General features: G+C 67.1%; 1 protein-coding gene across 1 annotated transcript in view; it reads left to right on the plus strand.

The window, feature by feature from the left end:
* The first annotated feature begins 2,899 nt into the window (after positions 1-2,899).
* Positions 2,900-16,274, plus strand: part of PLXNA1 (plexin A1) — a 44,677-nt gene continuing 31,302 nt past the window's right edge. Inside the window, exons 1-3 of the mRNA XM_074344172.1 lie at positions 2,900-3,045; positions 7,356-8,616; positions 10,279-10,461. Of these exons, the coding sequence (XP_074200273.1) occupies positions 7,378-8,616; positions 10,279-10,461 (1,422 nt within the window). The 5' untranslated portion in view covers positions 2,900-3,045; positions 7,356-7,377. The remainder of the gene's footprint in view (positions 3,046-7,355; positions 8,617-10,278; positions 10,462-16,274) is intronic.

Raw genomic sequence — 16,274 nt, forward strand, 5'->3', positions numbered from 1 at the left:
CAGGGTGGAGGGTTGATGCCCAAGGAGGCCTGCACACCCTCGGGGCCGAGGTGACGGGAGTCGGGGTCTTGGGGGCAGGAGTCAGGGCCACCCTCAGGGCTGGAGTGCCAGCCTTCTGTGCCCCCCGAGCTGTCTCCTTGCCCATCGTGGAGGAGTTCTGTCTTGGGGAGCAGAGAGGCACCCCAAGTCTACATCTGCACAAAGCCCCAAGTCACCAAAATGCAGAAGCAGCCTTGGACCAGCTCCAGAGGTGGGAACTGGAGGTTCCGAAAGACCCTCCTCCCCAGAACCCCCTTTTGGATCCATTTCTAGGTATTGTCCCCTGCCACCCTGCATGCCGTGTGCCCTCCTGAACTGCCTGGGCAATAGAATCGAAACCCAGACAGGAAACCCAGAAACCCAAGGAGGAGGAACTGGAGCCTGCTGACTCACTCACTTCCCCTCCGTGTGCGGAGCGCCTGAACAGCCCCTGTGGACCCAACTGTGCCCCCCACATGGTGCTGGGTGCGGGGCCCACAACACAGGCTTCCTCAGAGCAACAAACTGGTGCTGGGGGCCCCGCCCCGCATCCCTGCTGGTCACCTTCTTGATGCCTGGTTGCTCCTTCTATGCCCTGGACATGCATCTTCTGCCAAGGGTATGTGTGTTGCAAATGCCTTTTCCTAAATTCTGATTGAATCTCGATATTTCCTCTTTTGTAATTCTTAATGAACAAAAATAACCAATCTTAAGGTAGTCAAGTTGACCTATATTATTCATTTATTTTGACGTCTGGTTGAAGAACCCCTTCCCTGGCCCCGGGGCCTAGAGACGCTCTGCTCCACTGCCTTCCAGCAGCCCCTCAGGCCCGGCCCACCTGGCACTGACAGTCCCGGCCCCGCGTGGTGCGGAGCGGTACCTAGTCAGACTTAGGGAGGGGACCAGGGGTGATGTGCGCGGGAGTCGGGGATGGGGTGGGGTGAAGGGAAGTAACGTAACCTGGAGTAAGTCTTCGGAGAGAATCCACGGGGCAGGGGGCTGCAGGGCCCAGGGGAGGGAAGGGCGTCCCAGAGGACACCAGGGATCCTGGTTGGGCGGCTGTGGGACGTGAGGGTGCCAGGTTGGCCCAGAGCCCAGCAGTCCTCCTGAGCTTCCCCGGACAGCTGAGGACGAGGGCTGGACCTCAAAGCGCACCGCTGGCTCTGGGGGAATGTTGAGCAGAGTGAGAAGGGCCTCGAGCAGTGTCTGCCTCAGTGGCCCCGCAAAGGACAGATGGGGACAGGCCTGGGGCCAACGCAGAGAGCAGAACAGGCATTTTCTCAGGCCACTGTGGTGGTCACATTCGTGCCTCCTCACTGCAGCTCTGCGGGGTCTCCTACGTCCTTTTCTCAGATGAGGAAAGTGAGACTGAGAGTGTGTGGGACTTGCTCACTAACCAGCCACGCCAGGAGCTGCACCCAGGTGTGTGTGTGGCTCAGAAATCCAAGAGCAGGCCAGGACCTGAGGCTGGCTGTGTGTGCCTGCACAAGCGCCTGTGTGTGCACGTGCTTGTGTGTGGCAGGACCACAGGCTGTGGGGCCCGGCCGCCAGGGCTAGCCTTCCGGCCCAGCCGCTGACCAGCTGGGGAGCGTGGGAGAGTCGTGTCACCTCTCTTGCCTCAGTTTACCCGTCTGCAGAGCCCCGTGTAGAGGCAGCACCAGATTAGTGCTGGTTAAGTAAATAAGAGTTTTGAAAAAGATGCTTGTCTTCATCCCAGGACATGAATATTAAAGCCACAATGAAGATCCGTGCTCCCCAGCAGAGAGGCAAAGACTCAAGAGGGAGGGCACTAGGTGCGGGTGAGGGTGGGGGCTGTGGGGACCCTCCCACAGGACCGCCGGAGTGCAAATGGGGCAGCCACTTGGGGAGACCGCTTGGCGTATCCTCCACCAGAGCTACACACCCCTCTCCAGTGACCCTGCTGTCCACCTCTGGGTCTGCCGCCGCCACGAGCCTGCACCAGATGTCCATTCAGCTCCTTGCGCGGCCCCAAAGGGGAAGGCGTCAGTCAGCATCAGGGGGTCAGACCGCCTTGGAGGGACACCGCAGAGCACCGCCAACGGCCGGCCTGCCTGTCAGCCACCTGGCCGGGCCCTCACCGCGCAGACCGTGTCCCCACGCCCCCAGACAAGCACAGGAGGCGACAAGCGCGAAGTCCCGGCAAGCCAGCCCCGCCGGACGCGCGGGGAGGTGGCCTGACCCACAGGAAATGGGGACCGATCAGCTCAGAAACCAGGACGAGACTGCGTGAGGCGGGGAGGGGCCGGGGTTCCCCGGGCCTGCGGGGTGACTGCAGGGCTCGCCGCAACCCCCGCGGTACTCGCTGGGGCCCAGCGGGTCCCGCGCACAGGCCCCGGGCCCTTCGGCTGTGTCCACGGCTCCTGCCGCCTCGCCTCCCCGCGCCCCACCTCGGGCGGCTCTCCCGGCGCCCGGGCCGCTGCGGGAGCGCAGCCACCTTGACCGCGTCCGGCCCTGCGGGCCCCGCGATCCCGCCCCGTGCGCCCCCCAGACCCGCCCCCGCCCTCCCCCAGGGCCTGCTCCCCGCCTGGTGCGCCCCTGCTCGGCCCCGTACGCCCCCAGAGGACCCTGGGCCGGGACGGCCGTCCTGGGCGGCGGCCGCGTCGGGGGCCGGACTCCGGGGCAGCTCCAGGCGGCGGAGTCGCCCTTTGAAGCGCCCAGTGGGCCCGGGCGGGCGGCGGGGACCGAGCGCCCCCTGGAGGCCGCCGCCCGCCCCGCCCCGCCCGGCGCAGGCCCCGCCCCCGCGCAGGCCCCGCCCAGGCCCGGCCCGGCCGGACGGCGCATGCGCGCGGCGCTCCGCGGGCGGCGAGAGCGAGGCCGGTCCGCATCCGCGCGGCTGGCGCCCCATTCATGCTGGGCAGCGGCGGCGGCCACGCAGCGGAGCCCGGGCGCGGCGGCCTCGGCCTGGGCGGCCTGCGCGGCTTCGGCGGCCCCGCGGCGGGGCGGGGCGGGCAGCGGCGCGGGCGGCGGGCGGCGATGGCCGGCGGCGGGCGCGCCCCGGGGCAGCCTGTGAGTAGGGGCGCAACTTTCCCCGCGGCGGGGCGGGCGGGGGTCCGGCGGGGGTCCGGCGGGGGTCCGGGCGCCCGGCGGCCTTGGGCTGGGTCCGGGCGCGGGGCAGCGTCCTCGAGGTTGCGGCCCGGAGGCGGGCGGGGGGCGCGCGGGGGCTGCGGCTCGCGTATTCGCGTCCCCGCGTGTCCGCGCCCCCGCGTGTCCCTGCGGTTTCGGCCCGGTTCAGTCCTGTCCGGGCGCAGCCGCGGCGCCGAGCCCGCGCGTCCCCGCCCGGTCGGGATGGGACCCTGCCCTCCGCGCTCGCGGGGCCGCGCCGCCTCCTCCGGGCCGGGCGGGGAGAAAGTTGGTGGCGGCCCCGTCGGGAGGGCCCTGCGGCCGGGCCGGGTCGGCGGACCGCGCTGGACCTCTGGCGCCTGCAGGCCCGCGGGGCTGGAGTGGGCGCCGGTCGGCCCAGGCCCGCAGGCCCGCGCAGGCTGGGAGGGGCGGTGCGCCAGCCGCGCGCCCGGCCTCCTCGCCGCCCCGCGCGGGGCCTCTCCAGGGTCAGCCGCTTCCCGCGGCCGCTCCTAGGGCTACTGCGCGGCCCCGGGCCTGGTGGGCGGTGGGGCTGGCGGCGGCGGGGCGCGATCGAGTGGCCTCGGGGAGGGGAACGCGGCTCTGGGGACCCCCGCCCTCAGAGACACCAGTGGCAGCCCGGGAAGGGGGCGAGAGGGGCTCCGGTGGCTGCTTAGAGCCTGGAGCTGCCCTTGGCTCATCTGTGGGGTGCTGGGGCCACGCCCCTTGAAAGAAAGGGGTGTGTGTATTAGGGGACTTGGACCGAGCCTCTGCCCCTGAGCCTGTGATCCGGTGGTGCGGCCCTCCGCGCCTCTCCACCTCCTTCCAAGCTGAGGCCGGTTCTCTGGGTCTGCGCGGGGGTGGGGCTCAGCTTTGCTACTCTGGCCCTGGGGGAGGACGCCCCAGGTGCCCTGGCGCCCTGCTGGTTTGGGGTATGCGGGAGAGACCAGGTGCTTCGCCCAGACTCTGCCCCGTCCCGTGCTAGAGGCGGACGCAGAAACTGGTGATTCCGCTTCAGAGTCAGGCAGCAAGTCAGCCTGGGAGGGGGACCCGGAGGCCCCGGAAGGGCATTTCAGGCAGAGGAGACCGCTTTGCGGAGGTCTGGCCGCCCCGGTGTGGCCGAGGTGTATACTTGGAAGTGGGAGGCCCATGAGGGCTGTGGACAAAGCAGACAGCCCTTTGCTGGCCCCTGGTCCTGGCCTGTGTGTTTTAACCCCCTGGAGGGTCCCTGTCTGGAGCAGCTGGCTGGGAGAAGAGGGCTCCCGAGGGAAGGCCAGGTGCAAGCACTTGTTCTGAGAAGCAGGACTTCAGTGCCCCCAGATCCTGGTCCCGTGGGACTTGCCGGGAGGGGGAGCAGGCGCCCGGGGACCACCTCCCTGGGCCTCTGTTGGGGGAGGGGGTGTGACAGGGGCAGCTCTCTCTGCCCTGATTGCTGACAGGCACCACTGACCACTGGGCAGGATGGCCGTCTTCTCCACCCCCACGCCCGACCTGTCTCAGCTCTAGAAGGATCTGGGGCTGGGAGGGGGCAGGGGTTGGGGCTGTCCTGTGAAGAGGCCTCTGAGGGCCTTTGTTTCTCAGGCAAGAGGTGGTGGCAGCCGCCAGGCCCTAGAGAGGGAAGGGGTGGTTGCCTGTCCCTCTCCCCACGCTCCTCTGGACGGCTGAGCCCACCCTGTGCGGGAGTGGAGCCTCTGCCGGCCCGTCCGCCTGTGTGCTGGCCTCTGTCTCCCTGCTCACCTCCCGTCTGCTCCCCCACGCCGGGGCAGCTTCTCCTTCCCAGGCAGGCTCTGACTAGGCCAGCCCAGCCTGCTGCCACGCCAGGCGCCGTGTTCACGCTCACGACCCCTCTGCGTGGTCCGGCGGGTTCCAGCCCGGGCCTTTGCTCATGTTGCGCTCCCCCCCCCAGCATGTGTGCAGTCCTTCTAGAGCAGCTGGAAGGGCCTCCACGGACCACAGTGGCCGGTGCTGTGCCCCGCCGGCCAGTAGCACATTTCTGCTGGTGCTGCTCCCCCAGCCCAGCCTGGTCCTCCCCAGCGGCCGGCTTTGGAATGAATGCATTTCTCCTGGGCAGACCAGAGGCCTGTGGGAGTCCAGGTTTCAGCAGGAGTGCTCAGAACTTGGGTGACCTTGGGTCTGTCGGAGACCACGCTCCGTATCTCTCAGATAGGGGAAGTCACTCAAGTGTCTTCACCGGCCCTGGCGAGGCCTGGTCCTGAGGACCCAGCCACAGGCACGGGCCCCCGTCCTGGCTGCAGCCCTCTGCCCGGGCTGGCCCTCCTGGGCAGCTCTGTTGGGGCAGGCAGAGTGGGCCCAAGGCTGGGCTGGAGTCTGGGTGGTGCTTCTTCAGCTGGGTTCCTCCTGTTTAATATAAAAAGTGGGTCCCTTAATTGCATTAAGACATGTGTAATTATCCCGGAGGAGGGGAAGCCCGGCCCTTGGTAATTGCAGGCCTGCTTTGAACTGATAAACGGTGAGCGATTCATGTTTTCTCTGCGTTCACAGGCACGCAGCCCAGGCCCTGCTGCCCCCGCGAGGAGCCTGTTCTCCGGCTCCTGCGCCGGGGCAGGGGCTGGGGACTCCTCTCCTGGCTGCCTGGGGCGTCCCTGGTGGCTGGAGTTCTTGGGGATGCCTGGGTGGAGACCCTCGGGGAAGGCAGCCGTCGGCCTGCTGGGAGCTCAGCCTGGCTCCCTTACTGTGGGCTCCTGGCCAAAATCCCCGCGTCCGGAGCCTCGGTCCCCCCCCCAGCCCCTGCAGAGATTTGGGCTTTCAGCCGGCAGAGGGTGTGTGGGGAATGAGGACGGGGTGCAGGAGTGGGTGCAGCTCTGCCGGGACCCCACCATTCATCCATTCATTCATTCATTCACTGATGAGTGTAAGCTCCCGGGCTGCCTCTGGGCCTTGGTGGGAGACCACAGAGCCAGGCTCTGCACTCGTGGACCTGCCATTCTGGCGTGGGGAGCGTCTGGGACCAACGTGTGACAAGACTGTTAGCACGTGGCACGCTGCAGATCAAGGAGTGACGGCCTGAGAGGGGCAGCTGTGCCTTCAGCCGGCGGGTCCGGGGAGACAGCTGAGGCACAGGGCTGTGGGCAGGGAGGGAAGAGCATCCCGCGGAGGGGCCAGCCAGCCCAGGGCCCGGGGAGGCCGGGGAGCCCTGAGCTGCTGGGACAGACGGCCCTACGGCCAGCTCCCAGCCTGGGCTTGGCAGGAGGCACCTACACGTTCAACATCAGCTTACCCGCCTGTAAAACGTGGGGTTTGTCTGGGGCAGAGTGAGTGCAGCCCCGCCAGTGCCCACCCACAGTGGGGGCTCAGGGCTGTTGTGGTCAGCTCCGTCCAAGAGTTGGGTGAGGCCACGGCTTATCTGGGAACGTGATCAGCAGAGCCATGGCAGGACCCCTGCTGGCTCTGAGAGGGCACCCCTGACCTTCCAGCCTTCATCTTGGGGAGAGGACCTGTCATCATCTCCGATCGAGGCTGGGAAAGAGGACTGACCCCGGCAGGGCCGCGAGGCTGTGGTGAAGCAAGGTCTACGTTTAACCCGGCCCTGCTGCCGACTTGTGGGCAGTGGGGAGATGAGACTTTCGAGAGGAAATGGGGCCACCCAGGATGTGGGGGCAGCAGTTTGCTGGGGGTAGGGGTGGGAGGTGGGAGGTACCCATAGCAGGGCTCCTGGGTCAGTCCTCAGAGTCCTCCCAGGCTGCGCTCGGGTCAGCCAGCGAGTGGCCCAGCCTGCCTTCTACCAGTGCTGAGAACAGCTGCCCGAGTGTCCTCGTCTGCTGTGGGGCGGTACCCATCAGTAGGGCTGCCTGGGGCCTCGGGCAGAGGGGTTGTCACCCACCCTGGGAGTTTGGGGCTGGGGAGTCTGAGTCAGAAGGTGATAGTCTCTAGGTTTGGGTGTTCACAGGGCACCCCATCTAGACCGTGAGCCCTTGTCACCCATCTCATCCTGGGTCCCTCTCTCTCCTCCCCGGCTGGGGCGGCCCAGGCAGCGATGGCGTGTGTGTCGCTGGGCTGGTGTCCTGTGCTGCCTGCCGTGGTCATGGGCTTGATCTGGCTGCCTGCAGGGCTGCGGGCCAGGGAGGTGCCCTCTCCGTACCTCCAGCGTCTCCTGGATGCTTAGGTCACTGCCGGAGGCAGAACGTCCCAGCAGAGGATGGGCACCCAGAGCACGTGCGTGTGCGCCTGTGGGCGCATCTGTGTCCTCCGAGGATGAGGGCCATGCCGTTCACCACCCTCTCCCGCCTATTCTTCCGCAGGGCTGAGGCTCCCCGCCCCGTGATGCACGTCCCTGCAGGACCTGAGAGCCTGGGCCTCAGGCCCCAGCCCACCATGCCACTGCCACGTCTGAGCCCGCCAGCGCCGCCGCTCCTGCTGCTCCTGCTGCTCCTGCTGCTCCTGCTGCTGGGGGGCACTCCTGGGGCGGGCGGGGGTCCGCAGCCCGCCTTCCGCACCTTCACAGCCAACGACTGGGCCCTCACTCATCTGGTGGTCCACGAGCAGACGGGCGAGGTATATGTGGGCGCCGTGAACCGCATCTATAAGCTGTCGGGGAACCTGACGCTGCTGCGGGCGCACGTGACAGGCCCCGTGGAGGACAACGAGAAGTGCTACCCACCGCCCAGCGTGCAGTCCTGCCCGCACGGCCTGGGCAGCACCGACAACGTCAACAAGCTGCTGCTGCTGGACCAGGCTGCCAACCGCCTGCTGGCCTGTGGCAGCGCCTCACAGGGCATCTGCCAGTTCCTGCGGCTGGATGACCTCTTCAAGCTGGGCGAGCCCCACCACCGCAAGGAGCACTACCTGTCGGGCGTGCGCGAGGCGGGCAGCATGGCGGGGGTGCTGATCGCCGGGCCCCCTGGCCAAGCACAGGCCAAGCTCTTCGTGGGCACGCCCATCGACGGCAAGTCGGAGTACTTCCCCACGCTGTCCAGCCGTCGGCTCATGGCCAATGAAGAGGATGCCGACATGTTCGGCTTCGTGTACCAGGACGAGTTCGTGTCCTCGCAGCTCAAGATCCCCTCGGACACGCTGTCCAAGTTCCCAGCCTTCGACATCTACTACGTGTACAGCTTCCGCAGCGAGCACTTCGTCTACTACCTCACCTTGCAGCTGGACACGCAGCTGACCTCGCCCGACGCCGCCGGTGAGCACTTCTTCACGTCCAAGATCGTGCGGCTGTGCGTGGACGACCCCAAGTTCTACTCCTACGTCGAGTTCCCCATCGGCTGCGAGCAGGCGGGGGTGGAGTACCGCCTGGTGCAGGACGCCTACCTGAGCCGGCCCGGCCGCGCCCTGGCCCACCAGCTGGGCCTGGCCGAGGACGAGGACGTGCTGTTCACCGTGTTCGCCCAGGGCCAGAAGAACCGCGTGAAGCCGCCCCGGGAGTCTGTGCTGTGCCTGTTCACGCTCAGGGCCGTCAAGGAGAAGATCAAGGAGCGCATCCAGTCCTGCTACCGCGGGGAGGGCAAGCTCTCGCTGCCCTGGCTGCTCAACAAGGAGCTGGGCTGCATCAACTCGGTGAGTGAGCCGCCCGCCGTCTGCTCGCGTCGCCCGTCCCCCAGTCCCTGGCCCGTGGAGACACGTGACACGGCGCCGGCCCACACTGTGCGCCCTGGCCCCCTGCCAGGTGCCGTCTGCCAGGGTGGGTGCTGCACCGGGGCCTTTGACCACAGAGGCTGCTCGGAGGCCGTGTTTGTCCTCCTTCAGAGGATGGGCCGACGTGACTGTGTCCAGGGGTCCACCAACCCCTGTGGACGTTGGATGGAACACTGACCACGTGCCTGGCGCTGTTCTGGGCACTTGCTAGCCCTGTCTTGTCTCCATTTGACAGACAGGGTGGAGGAGAGGTCGGGTGTCCTGCCCAGGGTGCACGGCCAGGGAGCAGCGAGCGGGGCCCGACCGGGGTCAGGTGGGCGCCGGAAACCGTCTCCTCAGAGTCTCACTGAGAGGCTCCGCCTGCCCTCCCGAGTGCCTGGCCAGGAGCAGAGGGTGGCAGTCCTGACCTAGGGGCAGCCCGAGAGCACGGGGCTGGGCCTGCACTGTTGGCAGTTCTGTCTCCAGGCCCCTGTGGGGCCTCTGGGGGCCAGAGGCTTTCGGGGGAACCTCTCGCAGGCATCCCCAGGAATTAGGATCCCTGGTTCTCCAGGGAAGATCTCAGGCTCAGAGTGGGTCACAGGCTAGCTCAGGGTCAGGGGTCCAGGACCTCCGGAGCCAGGCCTGGTTCCTCTGCTCCTGCTGGTGGGGCTGCGCTGGTGGCCCCAGAATGCCCAGCCCTGCGCTGGCTTCAGTTTTCCTCTGTCCTGGGAGGGACGCTGGCTTGTCTTCCGAGCAGCATGGGGCGGCCCTTCTTTCTCACGTCTGCCACTGCGCGCGGCCGCCCCTGGACCAAGCCCTTGGGCGCACAAGTCCGGCGCCTCGTCCATCTCCGCCTTGGCCTCTGGAGAAAGGTCTCCACAGAGCAGGTGGAGAAACTGAGGCTGGGGCAGCGTTGCTGAGGTCACTGCACGCTCTGTACGCCTGGTGTCCGCGGCCGGCCCGCCCCCTCCCTGGCGTTGTCCCCACTGTTCCTTCTTCCTCTCGGCTGTCCGGCCAGCACCCTGGGTCCAGCCCAGACTCTGCCTCCCCTGCTGCTTCTGCATCCTCTGCCCCTGCAAAGCTCAGACCCAGGTTCCCCAGGGGAACCGCCCAGAACCGGCACCCTGCCCCCCAGGCCCTTCTCCGGAACCTCCGCTATCGATTGCTTCCTGTGCCCGCAGGCTTCTCTCCATAGGCCCTCCCCTCACCGTCTAGGTGTGACCCTGTCTCCGTCTTGATCAATGTCCCATGCTCCAGAGCCCCTGGCCACCTGCCCGTGTGTGTGGCCGTCACTGTGCAGCCGGCCGGCCCCTTCCTGCCTTACCCAGGCTGCCCCCTGGAGTGTGGGTATGAGAGCTGGGCTATGCCCGGGCACCTGCACTTGGGCCTCGGGCAGCTTCCAGGCCTGTTTCCCTGCCTGCTAAATGGGTCCAGGAACCCCTGAACCTCCAGGTCTGTACCGGCTGCCCCGAGGCCATGGCCCCTGTGCGCGTCTGCAGACCCACGAGGACGCCCTGGGGCCCTCCACACCCATCAGCAGGCAGGCTGGGGCTGGCTGCCAGGCCCGCCTTGGGGAGAGGGGGCCTCACCCTCCCGCGCCCACAGCCCCTGCAGATCGACGATGACTTCTGCGGGCAGGACTTCAACCAGCCGCTGGGCGGCACGGTCACCATCGAGGGGACGCCGCTGTTCGTGGACAAGGATGACGGCCTGACCGCTGTGGCCGCCTACGACTACCGGGGCCGCACCGTGGTGTTCGTAGGCACACGCAGCGGCCACATCCGCAAGGTCAGCCCCGGGGGCGGGGCGGGGTGGGGGCAGAACCGGGGGCACGGCAGCTTCGCTCTCTGTCCGCTCAGTGCATGAGCAGGTGGGGTTGCCCCAGAGCCTGTCCAGGCGCTGCCAGAGCCTCGTGGGGCCAGGACCTGCGTGGCCCAGTCCCTGCACCCCAAGAGTGGCTTTCGTGTCTGGCACATGTTAAGGCTGGGCGTCGGGGCTCTGAGGGCGGGTCGGGCCTGGTGAGGGGCCCTCTGCCCCCTGGGGCCCAGAGCTGCTGGCCCTGCTCTCTGAGGGCGCACGGTGACCTTGGGGGAAGGCTGGGTGGCAGGAACAGAGCAAGCCTGCGCGGCCCCCTCCCCTCTGGGATCCAGTGTCTGCTGAGACAGCACTCTGCCCTGGCGGGAGGCCCTTGCCAGGCTCGGCGACAGCAAGGCCAAGGGCAGGGCAAGGGTGGCGCCTCTGCCCCCACCGCCACTGGTTGGTGTGGGAGCAGCGCGGTGGCTGCAGAGTGAGGGGCAGCTTCTGGGCTCCTCTGTGGGCTCCTCGGGGTTGGGGGGCAGGGCCTCTTCAGGTGGCTCCAGGCTGCCTCCTCCAGCAGCAGGTGTTGGGCTGAGGTGGGCAGGGAGGCTCCCTGGGGAGGCAGCCACCTGTGGGTCAGGCCAGACCCACTAGGTTGGTGGGGGCCAGCCAGGGCCTGCGGTGGAGGAAGACCCCTGGGCAGCAGTAGGGCTGGGGTGCCTGGGAGCCCCGAGAGTCAGTGCAGGGGCGGTGCCTGGAGGACGAAATGACAGCTGTCCCAAGCCCTGCTGCTGACACAGCTCTCCGCCTGGCCTGCGCCTGTGGGTGGGGCCGGGCCTGGGGCCAGCAAGGCCCTTGCCAGCTCCCAGCCCTGGTGCCAGGGTGTGTGGGAGGGGGTCTCCCATCTCTGCCGTGTTGGCTACACTGGGAATCAGGTCTCACTGTGCTTTGACCCTGACCTCTGGGGAGGGACCTGCACCCCAGCCTCAGCTTCCCCTCCGTGAGTGGAGCCTGGAGTGTGGGCATGGGCTGCATGGGCGGGGGGTACCGGGGTCCCCTGGCTGGGTGCTGTGGGGTTTTGCTCACAGCGGCTGAGGTCCAGTGGGTGGTGGCAGGCCAGCCCCTGTGCCCTGAGAGCTGGTTCTCATGTGCCCCACCCTTCTGGCCACGGGGTCAGGTGCTCTCCTCTCCTGGGGGTGGCCCCCCACTGTGGCACAGGTCCCTCCACCCGTTGCCCCAGGAGGGCAAATGGGGCTGGGGGAGCAGAGGAGAGGAGCCTGGACCCCGTGGGTGCGTGTCAGTAGGTTGTGCCTGGCAGAGGCCTGCCTGAGGCAGCACAAGCCGCCTAGGTGGGTCTGTGGGAGAAGCTGCCTGAAAACATTCCCTCGGGGGCCCTTGACCCAGTCACCTGGCGGAGGCCAGACTCCTGGAGCTGGGAATGGCCCTTTTGATGGCTGGTGGGCTGGTGGCCAGGCACTGTCTTTGCCCACAGGCCACCCTGTGAGGCTTGGAGAATGCGTTTGTCCAGCCCTGCCCACCCCCAGGCCTCTTGGCCTCTTCCCGGCCCCAGTCCCTTGGAGGGGAGACTAAGGCCGAGCGGGGACCATGGAGGTGGCCCCGGCTGGAGGTCCCTTCTCTGCCCCTCCCCGGCGTCTACACCCAGTGCCCTGTCCACCCAGGCACACCGGGCAGGGCTCCATGCGCCGCGCTTGAGTGGACCGTCCCCTTTTTGGGGGGTGGGGTCAGCTGTGCCCAGGGGCTGCTGGCTGTCATTTGGGGGATCAGAACAGCTGGTTTAGAGGCCCTCCCACAAGGCGCACCCCCCTCACCCCCCAGACCTCCCCCTGCACCCCTTCCACCCTTGTCCGCCTCCCACATGGAGGGCCATGGGGTTGTTCGCGTCCCGCGGCGAGTCGCTCGCTCCCAGTCTTGCTGGAACAGCTGAGCCCCGCCGTGGCCTCAGCTTTAGCTGCAGGTGGAGACCTAGAGCCGGGCGGGAGCCAGAGGAAGGGGTGTCCCCTCTCCTGCCCCTCTGTCCACAGCCCCCTCCATCTCCCGGGGGTCCCCACGCTGGATCTCCGGCCGTGACGCCCGGTGATGGGCGCTGCTCCCTGCTGGAGTGCCTCTCCTCAGCCAGGGCCTGCCTGCGGCAACAGACCCCCGCCCCTCCCTGTCCCTCCCGTGCCGTCCTGGCCCTGACCCAGCCTGGGGTGGGGGCTGTGGGCCAGGGGCTGGGGCCGGACAGGGAGGGCTGCAGCTCCGACCCTGCCTGCTGGCCGCCCAGCCGCTGCTCCGAAGGCCCTCAGGCTCCCTCTCCGGAGTTTCAGTCTCAGGCCTTCCTGCCTTCCAGGCCGGCTCAGCACCCCCCCCCCCCCCCCCCCCGCCGTGAGCCGTGGGTACCACCTCCCTGCCTCCGGCCCTCTGTCTTCCTGGCATGTGGGGTCCGGCGCCTGGGGACTCCCACCCACCTTTGACCCGAGGTTAGGCCTGCTGTGCTGACAGGCCCTCCCCATGCCTGGTCCTTCCTGGGCTTTAAAAAGCAACCGGGGAGCCCTCGGGACGCGGCTGGCTCCCAGCCACCTCCAAACAGTGTTGTGTAAAGTTGCAGTCGATCAGTTCAAGAGCTGCCAGCTCGAGCTGCTGAGGGTTGGCGGGGGTGCCCCTGACTCCCAGAGGCCCTGCCTGCCACCTGCCCCCCTGACCCAACAGAGGCAGGCGCTCTCCTGGGCTGACCCCCTGGGAGCCCCAGCCCTGCATGTGCCTCCTGCACTGCCCCCGCCCTGTTGCCTCCAGGGACCCCCAGGCCCCGGTGTGAGTCCCAGGGCCAGCCCAGGTGCCTGTGGCGGGTCGGGGGACGACAGGCCCTGGACTCCTGCCTGTGGGTGCGCCCCTGCCCTCCGCCGCCCGCGGCCTTCTCAGAGCCGAGCTGGGGAATCCCTGCCCCGTGGGTTTGCTGAGAGGCCCTGGCCGTTCCCCGCTGCAGGGCGGGGGCTGCCCCAAGGGACACAGCTGCCCTGTCGAGCGCAGTCCTGCCACTCAGTGGCCTTGCCAGGCAGGAGCGCCACCCCGTCTGCCTGTGCAGCCGGTTTTTCAAGAGAATCTGGAAAGCCGTATTTTGTGTGAGGTCTCCTGGTTGTTAACTGTTGGCTACAAATCTACATCTTAAGCCTCGTGGGCCAGCCCAAGCATGCCATGGGCCACCAGGTGGTGGCCGGGGGCCTGGGCTGTGTCATCATGGGCCCTTGGGGGGCTCGGGGCGGGGCCCACCAGCGGGTGGACACTCCTGCCTATACGGCAGTCCCAGGCTGTGGCTGTGGTGCTGTCCCCTGGTGGGCCTGGGCTGGCCTGTCCACCGTCCCCTCAGGCACAGTGCTTTGTGTCGGTGCTGAGCGCCTGCTGTGTGCAGCTCTGGGCCTGGACTGCCGGGGACAGGAGCACCTCTTACCTTCCAGGGGCCTCTGTCTCTGGAAGCTTCCTGTGGAAGATGGCACCCCCGCTCTCACTCCAGGACTCTGAAACTCAGAGATCCTGAGAGTCTAGTGGCCTGGGTTGGGTCCCAGCCTCAGGGTGTTGGTGCAGCCTCTCCTCAGGATCCCCACTCAGGGCCTCCCTACCCAAGGCCGACCACCTGCTTGGTGCATCCCGTGGGGGTCCCTGCACCCCAAGCCCAGGTCTGTGCAGGAGGTGAGCGGGGGAGGACCTGTGGGGCTTGGGGTGCTGACCTCACAAGAGATGCTGGCGGGACTGGGCTGGGCCCCGTGGGCTCCTGCATATCTGGGCGAAGTGCTGGTTTCGAGTGACTTGCCCTCTGGCGCCTGCGGAGCTTCCTGGGGGCAGCCTGCACATGGCGCCAAGTCGTGAGCCCTCAGCACATGCACGTGGCCTCCAGGGGCAGGCGGGGTTGGGGCAGGGTGGTCCCCGGCATCCTGTGTGTGGCTGGTCTGTGACCAGCAGGCACACTAAAGTGTGACGCACCCATGGGAAGGTGTGTGGCCTGGAAAGTGTCCCACGAGAGCACAGCAGACACCTGTCCCCTCGAAGCCCCCTCCTGGTCACTGCCCTTCCCAGGGGTCACTTCACTGACTGACTGTCCATCCCTGAGGGCTGGCCTGTGGCAGGAGCCACATGGCACGTTTTCCGTCTTCTGCCCAGCGCCCTGTGGGACTTAAAACCTCTGCCCTGCGGGCAACTGCAGGTGGTCACTCCTGTGCGTGGGGGCATCCTCTGCTCACATGGCTGCACGGTGTCCCCTCTTTCTGGGCTGATGTGATGTTTCTATGTTGCCATTTCCAGGACCAGGGGGCGCGGGCAGCAGCCGACGGGGTGGTCCGTCAGCGGTTGCCCACGGCCCTGCTCGTGGCTGATGGCTGGGTCCCCGCGGTGCTCTCCTCCCTGGGAGCTGTTGGTGGGAGTGGAGGGTCCCAGCTGCCTGCTTCCTGGGTGTGTCGGCTGCTGTGCTGTGGGGCCCTTGGCTGCACTGCCCTGCCCACCAAAGGCAGTGGTCCCCAGAACCTGTGAGTGGCATTGCCTCGTGCCCTGCAATGTGTCTGTGTTCTGGGGGTCAGGATGTGGTCCTTCTGGTTCTGTTGGGTGTGGCTGGCAGTGGCAGGCTGAATCAGAAGGGCATAGGGACCTCTCAGTCACCATGGGGGTCTGTCTAGAGGCGACCAGCCCCTTGTCCCAGAGCCAGTGCTGCAGGAGAGCTCATGCGACAGTGGCCAGTGGCGTTGCCCACGGTGAGCCTGGGGTCTGGCCAGTCGGGCTCAGCCCCTGTGGGCACCCGGGCTCTTGGGTAAGAATGATGCTCTCGGGTGCAGGGGGTCTTGGCCTTCCTGTACCCAGCCCCCGGTGCACCCAGGCTCATGGGACCCAAGTTTTCCACCCACAGTGGCAGGGCATCTCCCCCTCCAGGACCCGTCGCCATGGGGGTTGGGGTGCGCATCACTGGACAGTGCAGGAGATGGTCACAGAGGCTAGAAGAGGCCAGGGGTCTGGAGAGTCTGCCGGAAGGGCGTTCTGGGTGGAGGGAACAGTAGGGTCCAAGCTCAGAGGTGCTTGTGCGCTGCCAGGAAGGGAGCAGTGCCAGAGGGGTCGGGGCTTATCCTGCCCGGTGCTCAGCAAGGGCTGCGGAGCCTGGCTGGGGGCAGAGAGCTGAACGGCAGTGGAAGCTTCGAGAAGCACAGAGCGCTGCATCATCTCCTCATGCCGAGACCCCACTCAGGGTAGAGTGGGTGATGGGCCTTGGGTTTGAGGTAGGGACACGTGGCCAGGTGGTCACTGCTGCCAGCCACAGCGGGCGGCCTGCTGGGCTCGGCATGCTTACACCTCAGGCCGTAGTGGCAGCCTGGCCACGTCTCTGGCGTGTGATGGAGGCTGTGTGAACTTGGCTGCCTCTCGGCCCAGCTTTGTGCAGCCTCTGTGGCAGTGGTGCAGGTTCCCTGGGACCACTGTAACCTCCTCCACACCTTGGGGGCCTTGCCTCCCCACCTTCAGAAACTGTGAGCCTCTTAATTCTCATGGCCCTGTGAGTTGGTTTCTGTCAGCAGACAAGGAAACTGAGGGTCAGGGAGGACCACTGCTTGTGTTGGCTGGTCCCTGCTTTCCCTTGAGGATTGCGGGTAGGAAAGATGAGATTCCTGGGATCCCCTACCTGACAGGTGTGTCTGGCCCAATTAGAACCATCAGGCCTCCTGCAAATCATGTTTTAATTACCTAATTACTGCCAAGAGGAAATTGCTAATTGCTTTTCCAGTATCAAATTTTTCCTGGCCTTTCTGAGAGCGGACCCAGGAAGGGGCCTAGAA

The sequence above is a fragment of the Camelus bactrianus genome, chromosome 17 (genome assembly GCF_048773025.1).
Source record: "Camelus bactrianus isolate YW-2024 breed Bactrian camel chromosome 17, ASM4877302v1, whole genome shotgun sequence".
In the NCBI taxonomy this organism is placed as follows: domain Eukaryota; kingdom Metazoa; phylum Chordata; class Mammalia; order Artiodactyla; family Camelidae; genus Camelus; species Camelus bactrianus.